At 41.2% G+C, this 16,255-nt stretch overlaps 1 protein-coding gene across 1 annotated transcript; it reads right to left on the bottom strand.

The window, feature by feature from the left end:
- Window positions 1-12,490: 12,490 nt before the first annotated feature.
- On the bottom strand, window positions 12,491-14,997 carry LOC131882155 (uncharacterized). Its single transcript, XM_059229217.1, has 3 exons — window positions 14,351-14,997; window positions 14,113-14,237; window positions 12,491-13,071 (listed from the first exon to the last, which is right to left on the bottom strand). Exons 1-3 carry the CDS (start codon window positions 14,433-14,435, stop codon window positions 12,733-12,735), a joined length of 549 nt encoding a protein of 182 aa, XP_059085200.1. The 5' UTR covers window positions 14,436-14,997; the 3' UTR covers window positions 12,491-12,732.
- Between the last annotated feature and the right edge of the window lie 1,258 nt (window positions 14,998-16,255).

Below are 16,255 nucleotides of genomic sequence, written 5' to 3'. Positions count from 1 at the left end.
ATAATAATAATAATAATAATAATAATAATAATAATAATAATAATAATAATAATAATAATAATAATAATCTAAAGTGATGAAGATTTCTCTTCACCGTGTACTCTTGTCTTACGACCCTTGATAAAACACCAGATATTAAAATTGTAACAAGATATATTTCACACAACTTCCAAGGACCCCCACTAATCACGACAGCATACGCCAGATGAAGACTCATCTGGCCATCATACCAGAAAACTCCAGCCCGCGGTTAGATTCTGAAATCGTCGGAACATCCCCCTCCCATTGCTCGTCAAAATCAAGCATATACGTACTTGGGACCGAGGCTTTCCCTATGGGACATATCTTGGTGATTGGTCTGGAAAGACGTCCGTCCTCATTCTCAACTGTAACAGACCGTACTAGTCCATTTTTGTCAGGATGTACTGTGACAATCCTTGCAATTTTCCAATTAGATCGAGGTTCCGATGTCCCAACCAACAATACCTCCGTTCCAACACGGACATTCTCAATCCTTACGGTCGACTTTTTTCTGGACGATAATGTTGGAAGATATTCCATTGTCCACCTAGTCCAGATTTTGTCAACGATGGCTTGAACTAGAGGGCTAGAGGGCTAGTCGAAAAGCCCTATAGCTTGAACATATGAAAATGTTGACGTGTGTCCAACTTAGAATAGAATCCTGTTGGGATTGTCTTTGTACCCCAAAGTATCAAGAAATGATTGGGAGTGAGGACTTGATGATCATTGGGATCGGTTCCAACGTAAGTGAGCGGTCTCGAATTAAGAAGTCCCATGACCTCTCACATTACTGTTTGCAACTCGTAGTCTCGTAGATGACGCCGAGAATTTCGTTCTTGGTCTAGCACATTGGTCATTGCCGTCTTCGCTGAACGCACAAGCGATTCATGGACTCCTCCCCAATGAGGGGCTCCAGGGACTTGAAATTTCCACCAAACTGATTCCATCCCGTTGGAAATCTTTGCTCCCAATTCAAGGAAAATATTTTTTGCTCCTACAAAATCTGTCCCATTGTCCGAGTACGTGCCTTCAGGTTGGCCTCGGATTTTTACAAAGTTTCGGAACACGTTCAAAAAGTCCTGAGAGGATAAAGACGGTGCAATCTCGAGATGCACGGCTCAAGTGGTCATACATGTGAAGATGGCACCCCATTGTTTTTCAACCTTGTTACGCAAGACCAAGACCTCCAAAGGACCGAAGAAGTCCACCGAAGTGTGGGAGAACGGTGGTCGCCCGATCGCCAGTCTCTCCTGAGGTAAATCGGCCATCTCTTGATTCGTTGGTCTGGCAACCTGAATCTGACATTTTCGACAACTCAGTCGGACTCTCTTCACTTACTCGCAGCCACGAAGGATCCAGTACTTATGACGGATTAAGGCGAGGAGATAATTCATACCGGGGTCATGATTTTTTTCTTGATTGTGCTCTACGATCAACCTAGTAAGGGGAGACTTTTGGAAAAGGATGATGGGATGTTTTTGATCGTATTCTACTTCTGCGAGGCCGATCCGTCCTCCCGCACGCACGAAGAAGTTCGCAGTCGTCAAGGAATAGGGACAATTGGTTCAATCTGGACGATTTCGAGATGGCCTTATTCAATTGTAGAGCATTTCAAGTTGACCTGTCCGAATGAGTTGGCTAAGTGTGCTGTTACCGTTAAGTGCTCGGGATTACATTTCGTTCTAAATTGCGTCTTCCAGATTGTCGAACTCTCCGCCTGTAGTAATCACGTGAACTCGTGGTTGTTGATTGAACTTCAATCGCAGCTCATGATCGTCAAGGTCTAAATCTTGTGGGGGAGAGTTTGAAGGCCATTGACCCTCTGGCAGGCGTAGAAATGTTGGATCTTGGAACCAGAGTTTTGGAACATCCTCGGCAGAAACGATCCCGCGAGAGGCCAGATCGGCAGGGTTGTCCATTCCCAGAACGTGCCGCCAAGACTTTAATTCTGTAGTGCTCTGGATTTCACCGACTCTATAGGCCACATGTGGTTCGAAATGATGGGCAGGGTTGATTATCCAGGAACGTACGACCTTGCTGTCCGTCCAAAACATCTCACTCTTCACCTCCACACGAATAGCGTTGACCACATGCTGAGATAAACGGGATCCCAAAACAGCTGCTTGCAATTCCAACCGTGGGATGGTCACAGGTTTTTTGGGGAATACTCGAGTCTTGGAACAAACCAGAGTTATGTCCACAATCCCTCTGTATGAATGAATGTTGACTTCAATTGATGCAAGGACTCTTAACCCTGTTCGCGATACTGGTGGAACAGCCGTTAGGTCCCTCTCCAGATTATCTAGTAATAGACCACTTTTTTCCCGCTATGTCCACCTTGCATCCTTTTGGGTCGAACGACGAACTACCTTGGAAGTTTACCATGCTTGTTATGTCACTAAGAGTCCCAAGGTGGGAATTTGGAACTATATTCACTCTTGTCCCGGTTTGGAAATTTGGACGAATCTCGACATTCAAGGATCCAGCTCGAAGGACCAAATAAAGTGTTGAAGATTTCTCTTCACCGCGTACTCTTGTCTTACGACCCTTGATAAAACACGAGATATTAAAATTGTATTTAAGCTCTGGCTTCTTTCTATTAATCCATGACCATGTTTTGAGGTGTCACAAGGTGGATTCATTGACTTTTTCCGAGGTGTGACTGAAGCCATTGGAGCCATTGCCCCAAAGAGGAGGCCTAACCCATTCACAGCAATCTTCTCCGCCATGTTCAGCCACCATATGCTGGCTGGATGATCCCTATCTACCTTATGGGCCACCAAGTCTAGCCAAACCAGCCCAATGTGGATCAGCTCTAGTATTTGTCCTTTCTGCCTTTTTGAACCGAATCTGCCATCAAACTTGAGCTGAGCATGAACTTAGAGTCATGACATGAATTGACCGACACGTGTAGGTTCATGTGCCTGTATCCGAACTAAAGCATCGCTATGAGAAAGCCAAGCTAAAAGCATGATGCTACAAAAGGGACTCTGAAAGTCACGACAAGTTGCAACAGATATGGGATGGGCGCACCAAGCACAACCAACCTCTTCTTTGTACATAATACTACGCTCCTCCTGAATACGTACATAGCAGTCGTTGCAAATTGGACTTGGACTTGACGGTTTCCCAGAATTAAAATTTAAAATTCAAGAAGCTTGTTGCCAATCCTCATTGCCCGTTAAAGACTTCTTCTCCGATAATTCCTTTTCAAGATTCCAAGAATCAAAATCTCCATGAAAAACAAGTAATTTCACTATTCGTAATGTCGCAATTACATCATTCATGCTCTTTCTCACTTTTTGTCTCAATATTCCAATTATCTCCATAATCCAATTATCACAATGTTCCAATCATAGTACTCTCAAAAAATTCAATTGTTTCTTAAAATGTAAATATGTGTTAGTAAATCTGTCATGTGTGCTTGCCACTGATCATAACCAATGCCTCTCCCATGTGAAGCTTCAGTTTCTTCTTTGTTGACAAGGTACTTTTACCATGTCAGGAGGGCATGTATACGAACTAAAGCATCGCCATGAGAAAGCCAAGCTAAAAACATGATGCCACAAAAGAGGGATGGATGAAGGCCCAAAATTCAGGATAGGAAACAAATTGTTAAGGTCGAGGGATCCCTTAGTGATATACATGATGTCAAGTCAGGTGTTCCCCAGGGCTCCATCTTAGGGCCCCTCCTTTTTATAATATTCGTTGACCAGCTTCAAAAGCTTAGTATTACTGCCAGTCTCTCTTCTTATGCTGACGATACAAAGTTAGTTTCGGGTAGGAATGGCCAAGATTCCAGAAGCTGTTATATCTTTGATGTCATATCGATGGGATGCTTATGTCCCCACTTCAATAATCAGCATTTTGGCTGCAGGAATAAACAGTTTGATCTTGGATCTAAGCTCGAGAGCATTTATTCACTCCCGTCATCAAACAGGTAACTGAGAGTAATATGGCCCTGAACGGAATAAAATTCCGTTTTTCCTTCGTGGCATGTCGAATTTTAATGTGATCACTGATCATCGTCCCTTGCTTGGCATATTTGAAAAACCATTGGCGTCCTTAGGCAATTCTCGACTCCAACGTTTAAGGGAAAACCTGGACCAATATAGCTTCAACGTGTCCTGTCTCCTGGAAAACTGCGTAAGATTGCTGACGCTCTAAGTCGTGCTCCTGTTTTCCCAGCCAATTCATCATTGGATATCTCATTGTGTGCCGCTGTTAATGTTTCAGACCCAGCTTTCCAGATCATTCTTGACAATGTAGACAACGAATATTCAAGTCTTCGTGAGTGTCTCCAATATGGACATTCCTTGTCGGACAAACTATCTCCTTTCCGACAAGTGTTTGATGAATTGCATCTTGAAGGGGATGTTCTCCTTGCAGGTGATAACCTCATTCTGCCTAAACCTGAACGTCAAACCATCCTTGAGCTTTTACATTTATCGCACTCTGGTTTCAACAAGACAGTCGAGCTTGCCCGCAAACTTTATTATTGGCCTGGAATGGCAAATGAAATTCCATATTGCCCGTTGCTCTGTTTGTGTCGCTGCATTGCCATCCCAAGAACATGAACCCGTCGCTTCTATGATATTAACGGTTGATCATCCCATAGAGAGCGTCAGTGTTGATAGCTTTGATGTGGATGGAAAACCTTTTTTTGATCATGGTGGATCGTTTTAGCGGGTTTCCGTTTGTGAATCAATTAAGAACTACAACAACTGAAGCTATCTAGAAGGTGCTGTCTGGCTGATTTCATGAGGTTGGATTTCCATCCAGAATCAGATTGGATAATTGTCCGCAATTTCGCCAACAATTTGCAGGATTATGCGCCGAATTTGCCATCATTCATGAGACCAGCTCCCCCTATAATCCTCGAAGTAACGGACTAGCAGAAGCAGCAATCAAAAGCATCAAGTCACTCCTCAAAAAGCTCAGAGACTCTCATAATTCTAAATTTCGCGCAGCCTTGTTGGAATGGCGCAACACACCAAGAGCAGACGGTCATTCCCCGGCTTTCGGTTTCTTCGGTAGGCATTTTCGAACTCAATTGCCTTCTGCACGTTCATTAAAATTTGCCTCAAACATGTCTGCATTTCAAGCTGCTCGCCACCAAATGGATCATCAGAATCGTATCAATGCAGGTGGTCACCCCCTTCCTCCTCTCCACGTTTGTGACATGGTACATGTTCAAAACTCAGTGGATAAAACCTGGTCAGCCTTTGCTGCTATTGCCAAGTCCGTGAGCTCTTCCGGTCGTTCACATACGTACAATAGCTTCAACAGCTAGAGAATTCCGTCATAATCGACGCCACCTCCTACTTGCTCCAGCAAATGACAATCCTACTCCAGCGTGTGATATTATGAAGACCGTTTCAGGTGTGACACCCTCTCCTTTCCCCATAATAACTTGCCTTGCCAAACGTTATGTTCCAGTTAAGATATATCCCTCATTCCCCTCGGAATATCTTGGAATATTCTCTTATGTTCCATATCTCATGACCCTCTCATAGTACCGCACTTGCTCGGCACATCGCCTCAATGAAATAAGCAAGACACTCTTGTCAACTCTTACAAAGTAAGTACAGTAATCTTATTATTGTTTCCAATCAAGATATCTTACAAAGGACTAGCTCGGTCTGCCAACTCAAATTCGTTGGAAGACCAAATATCATATAAAGATTGAAAGATAATAAATAGACGAATTATAACCTTTCATGTAATCTTATTATTGGTTCCAATCAAGATATTTTACAAAGGACTAGCTCAGTCTGCCAACTCAAATTCGTTGGAAGACCAAATATCATATAAAGATTGAAAGATAATAAATAGACGAATTATAACGAATAATATAACGAATTCATTTTAATAGTACTGGAGATTAAATTCCCTGTAGCGGTTAGAAAAGCTCGTGAAAAAACAAACCAAAAAAAACGAATCTGCCATCAAACTTGAGCTGAGCATGAGCTTAGAGTCTAGACATGAATTGACCGACACATGTAGGTTCATGTGCCTGTATACTAAAGCATCGCCATGAGAAAGCCAAGCTAAAAACATGGTGCTACAAAAGGGACTCTGAACGTCTTCTCTGTACATAAAACTACGTTCCTCCTGAATACACAGCAGTCTACGACTTACTCTCTCCATAGCTGGATTCTTGGACACAGTCGTCGTCTCCTCTCCTCTCGTCTCACCCGTCTCACCACGGTGGTCAAAAAACCTTTTCAAGTATTGAGAGAAATGCGCAAATCCATCTTAACAGTCTTCTTCCTTGCAAAAACCACAAGAAGTAATTTTGACATGATTGATTTATTGAATTCTGGCTCAAATTTGGCGGTCATACGGCTAAAAGTTAACAAGATTTGTTGGGATATTTCTGTTGTACTTCAAAAAGGCTTTTGAACCTCTGTGGCAGTCGTCTCTCTGGTGAGACGAGAGGGGTAAGCTGATCAACGAAGAATCCAGCTCATGTCAACACTATTCATTTTTTAGCTAGTCTTAAGTTTCCCTAAGTCTCGTGTCTTGTTCTCGTTGAACTTGACACATGGCGACCGTGATTTAGGTTGACCAATACATGGCGACCGTGATCTAGGTTGGCACATACATGTACATGGCGACCGTGATCTAGGTTGACCAATACATGCCTTCTTCCTGCCTTTACTTTGGGAAATGAAGAGGAGGTCTGTCAGGTCTGGCTGGACGTCTGGCCGGGAGCCTTGATGCAGATAGGTACGGATTGCTGGTGTTATTCTCATCAATTTGCCCGGTTGAAACCTGAGAAAGACACTAATGAACAAGTTGGATCATTGGGGGTGTCAACCCACTCTGTAAATTTGAGGAGGTGGGCTACTGAATGTTGTTTTAGCCAACTAAGAGGATACTTTTTATCAATAACTCTAATCTCTGTGTTGAATCTTGCACATTAAAAATCTTTGTCTGTGCACCGGACCTGCATTAAACTTTGGAAGCATGAAATACATACAAGAATATGGCATCAAAAGGCTTTGAACATCTTCTTCTGCTTACTTTAGGTGAACGAAATTCTGAGCTTCCCGCTAATAACAGTGCTGGGCATTGTTACACAAAAGGTTAGTATTGTTAATCAAGAATTTGCTCATGAAAAAAGTTGGTTTTCTGAACCGTGACTGGTACCATATATAGTTCCATGCCCACCTTTGCTGACCCAACAATATGAAATCCCAAATGAAGTAAATAATGGGTAGCCCTCTTTTAAGCCATTGGCAATATTTTGCCTGCCATGAAACTGATGTGAAGCAAATGAACCATGTTTAGTGTTCTGTAATCTGGCATATTGCCAAACAATTGCCAATGAAGTCAAATATACACATTGGTCACAAACTTATAAATTAGATAAGATATTGCCGGTGCGACAAGTTTTTGAAAAATATATTTTGAAACAGTTAGTGACTAAACTCAGGCATGGATAGCCTAATGTCGGGTAATGAAAGAGGGGGCAATTGCTTGACCATGGAAGGAGGAAAACATACATGGATAGAGAACTGTCTGATCCTACTGCTGACGAGGGTGATTCTGGCGTCCAACGGTGATCCACGGCGATGACGTCGGTTCGATGGGATTGAAGGTCCAGTATCGAATTGACGGAGTATAACTCAGAAGTTGCACCTGTACTCAGCTCCAGAGACTTTTCAACTCGTCTATGCTGGCTCACTGATGTATGCTATGCACTTCCCCAGGTCCTCTTGACTCTGCCCGGCTTCCTGGGTCCCGACTCCAAGCGTTGACTTTCACTGCTCTGATTTCAAAAAATATCGACTTGACGTCCAGCATGTCTAGCAAAATTGTCCTTGATTCAACCACCAGGAAGAGCTTCAAGATGGGGGTTGTTTTCACTTTCAATGTTCAATGGCGAATTCTCGGAGGGGTTCAAAACAGACTTCTCTCCTCGAGAACCAAAATGTGACTGTTATTGTTGAAGTGTGATGTGTGACCCTGCTCTCCTCGAGCACGAAAATGTGACTCCCTCAGAGAGGTTCAAAAACAGAGTTATCTCCTCGAGGACCAAAATGTGACTTTTGTCCTCATTGAAGGACGATAGGTGACTCTCTTATCCTCGAGCACCAAATTGTGACTCCCCGTTCCCGGATGATTTGTTTTCTCGTCCCACTTTGGCATCCGCCTCTTCCCCATGGAGGCTAAACGGGTTATCTGGTGGTCAAAGGTCTAATCTGTCAGCTTTTCATTTAGACCAGGGATTGTGGAGACATCTGTCCAGCACTGGCTTGGACGCCAAGGGCTTATCATTGTCAAAGTTGTCCACGAAGAGTTCGGTCATATTTCGTGGTCAAGGGCCGGCATTTTGATGACAACCATTATCAGGGATTAGATTTCTCATCCAGATTCTCTTCTTTTCTCATAACATCCACGGGAATATTGCCTAGCGCTACCAAGGATTTCCGAGGCTACGTTGGATCAATTGCTGCAACTCAGTTCCTTGGGAGTGTGGCCAAATTTTACAGCTTTCCGAGACCGATGGATTATGACGTCTCTACGAACATTGGGGTGGCATTGAAGCCTATAAAAAGCATTATCAATTATCTATGTTAAGCTTTCAATTGTACTCATAACTTAAGAGAATTAATGACAATTTATAAAAAGATCGAGTAAACATGAATGTCGTCAAAGCAGATCTCAAAATGATGAATTTCATGATGAGGTACGCTTCTACTTCTTTGACTTAATGTTGTTGACAAAACAAATGTTCAACTGACTTCCAATGGACATAATTTCAATCTAATAGCAAAAGTTTCGTAGGGTGTTTTGATTGCTTTCCGTTTAAAAAGTGGTCGAGCCATACAACCTTGCACTCCTGGAGACAATCTCTATGCAAAATGCGCAAAAGTGAGTAAGTTTAAACTCGATCAAAATCAAAAAAATGCAGAACCCAGAGGCAAAAAAAAGAATCCTGCGCTCCCAGGAATTAGAAAACCGTGACTCTGGATGACTCAATGAAAGTTGAAAACCACTATGTCTTGATCAGACCTACTTTATGATTGGAGTTAATTACAATTTCGAATACATTAATTACAATTATAATTCTTTTCTTTTCCAAATTGTACAATTAAAATTACTTTTTGATTGATATTCTTTTCCTTTCAATCACATTTCAATTACATTTTCTCTTCCTCTCGTACAAAAAAATATGAGTCATTTGAAAGTATTTTAGGGACTCCGTTTTGAAATGTTCTTGCCATGTTTGCTTGCAATTTACCATTATGATTATAATGAATTGTTCTTAAATTCTAAAAGGATTTACTTTCATTGTCTGAATGGCTCTATTGATTCTTGAACCATCTTAGAGCATTGTTAAAAAAAGCTTTTGAAAACATACATTTGATGACCTCTTGTCATGCTTCGTTTGTGTTTGGAAATGCAAAGAAAATTCCCTGCATTGTCTTTTTTGGAAAATGCCTTGCTGACCATCTCTCAATTAAACGTCAGGGGTTCACCAAAGACGCTGGAATCTTATGAGATAGATTTGTCAAAAAGCAATACCAAAAAGCGAGCGGAAAAAAGTTGGAAATTAAACGGCTATTTTGTGCTGCACTGTGATGTATATCTAAAATGATGGAAAAGTCTGTGCATGAAAACGTGTCATGTGGAAGAAAATGTAATAGTAATTTTTAATTGGAAAAGTTCAACTGCATTGGTCCGAATGTAATGAACTACAATTACGTTTTCATTGAGTTCAAATGTGATTCATTGCAATCAGCCTCGATCACTTGACCGAGCCAAGAGTAAAAAAAAACATATTTAAGAGTCAGGACTAATACTGCAAACTTACCAAAGGATACGAAGAGCGAGAGAGATGAGGGGACGATTGTAAGGATATTTCAATAAGTGAGAGTCATAGTCTGGCTTGAAGACAGATTGAGACGGGAGTATCTCGTTCGTTGGACCTAAATGAGGCATCATCACATCAAAACATACAAGTTAAAACAACACAACATCAATAGTTTTTTAAACTTTCAAAAAAGGATATATGATGAACAAGGCAGTGCATTCTTATAAAAAAAAGTATGCTTTTCGCTTACCGCAAAAAAAGTGTGAAATGGCTGCCTTCGCAGATTCAACAAGAGTTGGTCGAGCTAAACACTATCACGTAGTACCCATCAATCAAAGCAAAAGCTTCGTGCTCCACGTTTCAAATTCGAACAAAAAATATAGTGCTAATCATCGAAAATAATCACTGCTTGACTTTTTGCTTCCGAAATTGGGTTTTATTTTGTCACTCAAGTGCACATCTATAAAAGATAGTTCCGAAACCTGAACCTGAACTAATTTGTACATCTACTTGCAGCCGCAATTTGAAAAGCAGTGTTGCGAAAGTTTGATCAATGCTTGTTGTTGTTTTTTGGGTCAGAAAGTGCTTCCGTATTTGTCTCAGAATGTCACACTGAGCAATACAGATGCCCAAACTGTTGTCACAAGCAGATGAACCCCAACAATGCAAGAAAATACCCCAAAAGCCGAAAGAAAACAAAGGCTTGGCCTCATCCCAGCTTACTTTTGAAACCCATTTTGTTATTAAGCCTCACCGATTTGAATTTGATCATGAATGCTCCGAAGGCATCTTGGGACAAAAGGTCAACTGACTGAGCTATACCTTGGTATTGATAATACTGAAGAGGCTGTTGCTCCATGATCTTGAACAAAAGATTAGTCAGATCCTCAGGTCAGGTTGGCTAAAGAGATCTACTAAGATACTTAGATCTTGTGATGGGCGAACGAGTATTTTTCAACTGATACATTCCATTTTGATTGTTCAGGTCAAGTTGATATCCTGATGAGATGAAAACTCAAATCGAGGATAAGAAAGGAAGTGTAGCCAACTGCAAAGAGGACATGACTGGATGAGACTGTCAAGATTGATAATAACACTGAATTAGAGTACGATTTTTTTCCTGAAACAACTCAGAGTTCTTTGGCCTTATTCAATATAAATGAAGTTTCTTGTGTTTTTTGACAAAAGCTACCATTGATGCAAACATAATTAAGAATTGTAATACAAATGTAAAAAGCCAACATTGCATTTCACTACAATGTTACAAAACCATTACATGGAAGAAGCCGATAGAAATCGAAACAGTTAATTCGACGTTGTTGCGCATCGCCGTAGTGCAGCACTCGTTTGGTTTTGACCGACAATCCGAACCTTTTGTTAATCTTCACTTTTACAAAACACAAAGTCATGCCCCCCATTCTATGGCATTCCTAATCAAAGTACAAGTAGACGATTTTCACGCTCTTCGATATCATGTCACTAGACGCCCAAAGCACGTTTCAATCCTGACGACCTACTTGGACCTTGACAGGTCTCGTTGATCAGAGCCGTACACTAATTGCCAGAAGTGACTTGCTAGTTTAAGGTGGAAGTAGGCATGCTTTTTTCTTCAATTATAATGTTCTCTTGAAAATACTAGATTATTTTTTTTAAGGCTAAGCATAGTCTAAAACGCACACGGTGCTTCAAACAGAACGGAATGGCAAACCGCATAAGTAATTAAGTTGCCTGCCTTGTTTCTTTCTAGGATGTTTTTTTGTACTTTGGTGTCATGGGTGCATCACGTATTTTATCCGATGGGCGTGAAACACGGCATGAAATCAGTCTTTAGATGTGGATTGGCGTCTCAAAGACTTTTAGAGGAAGGTCATCGAAGAGAATCGAACCCGGGTGACCTCTCTCATGCGAGGAAACTGCGGTAATAAAAAACCTCTCTTGGATTCATAGGTCCAATCGGCTGAGCGAGACTCTGTGATGACGGTTGAAAAGATCCAACAAGAACCATTCCATGCGTCTTAAAAATTGTCTTAAGTGATCCCGTGATCCTTTCTGTGACAACGCTTCGAATCGAGAGCATAGACTTCCTACCCTACTCGAAAAATGGTTTACCTTCTGCACTTCAGAGGGCGCTTTGCAAGTTAACCTCTAACAAGTTTAGGGCCTTTTTTTCTGCGATATGTCAAACAGTTATTGGTGACGTCGGCATAATCGTCCAAGGCAAGATTGAGCGTTACCAAACTAAGAGATTAGTGACGAGCCCTTCTATAATCCACCATCCTCTTGCGTTCAATTAGTTTATGAACGAATAAAACTCGACCTGTAATAGGACCAGGAAAACAACATTTGATGACTGCCTTAGAAATTCGAAATAACACATCTTAAAAGTGCTCTTGTCATGTCAGAAACGGTCTCCCTGGGCAGCAACGGGTGACAACATATGTATGTGCGCGTAATGAACAGGGTCTCCATTTCGGTAATGAGTGATAATCGTGCGCTTTCTGCACCAAATCGAAATACGTATAAAACAACCCGTTTTTAACCAGAGAATCAAATCGACTAGCAGACCATTTTCAACTCTAAAAAACATGCCAGAAAGGTTAAAGAAGTTAAAGATGTTTTATTTTTCTTCAGTTGAACGGGTCAAATAACTGATCGAGCACGTAACGAGCAGAATTGTTACAATTCTCCACGATCGCAGGTGGAAAAAGTCGGGCTTTGATGACACGTAAATGATATTCAAATGTAGCCATAATTGGTATTTTTCGACAGCATCACATTGTTCAATAAATTAAGACAAGTGAAACCATGTGAAACTCACCTAAATCATTGACAAATAGTTTATTCATATGACCTTATCGGCGTGTGTTATACTTATTAATCATGCATCAAGTACAAACTGTGGTGGGCAATGGACCCAGAAACTGATTCAGAAACGTGTCCAAGTCGTTGCCCGGGATAATGGGTAGTTGTCGCGGAGTTATGACTGGTCCCACGACCACCACATTCTGATTGGCAGTTAACAACAAAGTGGCAGCAGCCCGCAATGTGGACACCACAGTTTGCAGATCCGAGCAACCCGCATTGGTTTTGGCTTCCAAGGCGGCGATTTTGGCATTGGCAGCGTCCAGGTCAGCCTTAAGTGTGGCTCTCCGGACTTCAGCATCGCCCAGGCCCAGGCCTAAGGCCAGTGCTCCACCCAGAGCCAGGGCGATCATGGCGGCGGACTGAAATGGAAGATCACCAGAATCTTGATCATTTGATCATACATATTGTACTTGTGTTCAGTGTTTATAAAAACGATGAGAATTCGATGTATTGTAAGATAAAAAAAGTTTGAACTTATGAGACAGTCTGATTCCACAAAGGAGGTGACAATATTTGAATAAATTTACGACAAATATCTGTTGTTGTACGTTGTCAAAAGCACTCAGTCAGAGATTTGTCCCAACCAAGGCTTAACGAGCGTTTTGTGAGGACGTAAATCCAGGCTGGTTAGAACAAAAAACTCTTCTTTCTTGGGCTCCTTCATTGTTTAATTTACTCCCCTTAAATTTTTTTTGAAAAATTTTTTATCAGAATTCCTCATCAACCCCTTATTTAAGGGGCTAGTCAGATCCTCCAACTGTAACTTTTTACTGGATCAGAAAGAGTAAGCACGTAAAGCTAAAGTAAGAATCATAAATATCTCATCTTGAAGTGCTGGATATTTCAAATAGGGGTATAAAGGTAAGGACCTGCCCCTAGAAAGATTATTGAGTTCTTTTTGAAGGCATTGCTTTCCTACTTCTGGACTTGCTTTGCTTCTCTATTACGACAGGTTGGATTTGTGTGAGATTTTTGAACAAAAAAAAAAATATTTTTTCCATCTCAAATTCATTGCGAGACCAAATTTCGTATTACGTTGAAGTGGTAAAAAATGTGGCGAATTGCAATCTTTCATAGCACTAGTATAGTTTTAGTATTCCTAGGAGCCGTGGAAATCCAAAAAAATCCCTGCGAAAATGGGGGAAAGATTCCCAAAACGTTCACAAAATCTATACTAAAGATGCCACGCACTTGTCTTCCATTTAAACCTTTATCGTGGAAAAGTTATCTATTTTAATAGGACCATTTGATTGCAATAGATCATCCTAGAACTGCCCTCCACATCAAACGTTTTCATCCCATTGAACACTGGAGCACTGTACTTCAATTTCGTCCAACCTCCCTTTTGTCACAAGTTCACTCTTCAATGACAGTTTCGTGCAGTTTACAAATCTTCTCACCTCTGAATTGGCCAATGCAGATCCGTCAATATTTTGTCGAGCGGAAAACAAATCTTGGTATCCTGGAATCCCATTGCTTGGCTCTCGTTTCCTCAACTCTGGTTCGATCTCAGGTTGCCATAGATCTAGATGACAGAAGATGTTTAGGTGTGTGTGGCAGCGATCGTGCCTAAATTTTTCATCGGTCTTGATTGACCTTTGCCCCCCAAATAAAAAGCAATTATTGTACACTAATCACCTTTGGTTTGATTTTGATTTATTTGAGAGGCTGTGGAGACAAATAAGGCCATGAACGACATGATTCCACTTTGAAGCCACCGCATGTTGGGACGCTTTTGAAGTGACGTTCGACAGTTGAGATATCACTAAATGGACTGCCGATGACGGAATAAATGTTTGCTTGCCTTCAAAGCAGGAAACGTATTAAAATCAACTTGATCGCTCAGACAAATGACAGGAGAAATGACAGAAAAGAATCCCAATCGTTTCTCACGATCCGGTGAAAGCGATCCGAGATGAGTGGATGTGGAGGAGTGGCTTGAAGAAACCGATCGATTATGTGTGTATTGCTGGGACACGCCAGCACTTTTCGTAATTGGGATCCTTGTTCGCGATGAGAACATAATGCATGCGCCTTGAAACATACACTCTGCGGTATCAGGGATATCTAGACTTATAAAGGGGAAGTCGCACAGTCGACCGACCACTCGGTTGACAACATAGCCCAGTGGATGGTCTGCCCAGGTAAAGGGATTGGGCAGCTTCGGCAATTTATCACTTTCCAAGGGGGACTAATTTTGCTTTTTTTGCTAAAGAGATAAAGTTAGATGAAATCTTCGAAATTTTATGAATGCTAACAGTACATTTTTGTTCGATGAAAAAGCCCTAATCAATTTCACCAAAATCCCCCGTGAAGCCCATCGTTGAGGCAATTTGAGTATTTTGAAATTCCAGTGGCAGTACGGTACATAAAGGATTTTAAGGACATTGGCTTGAGATTTATGCATTAGCCCAGAGTATAATGAAAATAGGCTTCAAAAGGCTATTGATTTTCAAGATGGCAATTTACTTTTTTATGACGAAATGATCAAATAGAGCATCCAAAATACTAACCCGGATAGTAAAATTTAATTTTCCCGTTTGCCTTTCTTCCACTTGTAGTCAAATAACCACAAACAATGTCGTAAAACCATCTAGTACCATTCGTTCACAAGCCGATTTTTTCTTCCGTTAAGCCAAACAAGCGATCAGTTGTCCGTCCAATATCCAGGTTCTAGACATCCACGATGTAAAAGCAAAGGAGAGATCACTTGGTGCTTGCTGGCTTGCCCAATATGGCAGACAAACTGTCATTAGCTGATCTCAGTTTTTGAATATTTCCAAAACAGCTTTTGTCTCATTGATACTTTTGGAGAACGGTAACATAAAATGGGGAAAATGGCAATTGAAAGGCCTCCTGTTCCACATTAATAAGGCTAATGTTGTCACGGATGTGTGTGGTGGCTATACTAGTCCAAGGACTTCTAGGGATGTGGACTGCGAACGGAAGCAAAAAAATCTTATATCCTAAACTGCTCGCTTCACTCCAAATAAGCACTTGGCTACGACCACAAGATCTCGTTGTAAAGGTGAACTTGGCCAAGCTTGAGCCCAAAACTATGCTTAGGGAACTCAAGAGATTGATCCAAATTTATGTTGCAAACAATACATAAAATTCGAATTTTCGGTATACTCTTGGACATCTGCGTTAGCTTTTGCCAACATATGACTTTGAAACGAACCACTTTACAAGAAAGCTATATAACACTGACCCGCCTCCAATCGAAAAGATCTACTTTCCTTATTTTATTACTTCAATTCGAAAAGTGGCTCAGAGTCGCTATGACCAAGAGCAGGTTGAATGCTCGTTCGCAATCCATATTTCTAGAAATCCGTGGATAGTCCGTAGCAGAAATTGAAGCCAGACAAAAAATAATGTACTTTCGGCCAAATGAATTTTTGGAAAGTTGTGGGAGACCGAGCGGTTAAAAGGGAACCTGCAAGTGCTACTTTAAATGTAAGAATTCATTAGGAATGAAGAAGCACAGACAACAGATGCAAGCGTCTTTTTTGTTTGAAATCTTCAACTGCTACAATTTACAGC

This window comes from Tigriopus californicus, chromosome 6 (genome assembly GCF_007210705.1).
Source record: "Tigriopus californicus strain San Diego chromosome 6, Tcal_SD_v2.1, whole genome shotgun sequence".
NCBI classification, from domain to species: Eukaryota; Metazoa; Arthropoda; class Copepoda; order Harpacticoida; family Harpacticidae; genus Tigriopus; species Tigriopus californicus.
The sequence above is the reverse complement of the archived record's forward strand: the minus strand, read 5'-3'. Positions and strand labels throughout refer to the sequence as shown.

What these genes read in the sequence shown, in the direction of transcription:
- LOC131882155 (XM_059229217.1), bottom strand. Translation starts at nt 14,435, where the DNA reads ATGCGGTGGCTTCAAAGTGGAATCATGTCGTTCATGGCCTTATTTGTC. An exon ending in AAATCAAAATCAAACCAAAG is followed by an intron (nt 14,238 to 14,350) that starts GTGATTAGTGTA and finishes TCTGTCATCTAG; the next exon opens with ATCTATGGCAACCTGAGATC. An exon ending in CTGCATTGGCCAATTCAGAG is followed by an intron (nt 13,072 to 14,112) that starts GTGAGAAGATTT and finishes CTTCCATTTCAG; the next exon opens with TCCGCCGCCATGATCGCCCT.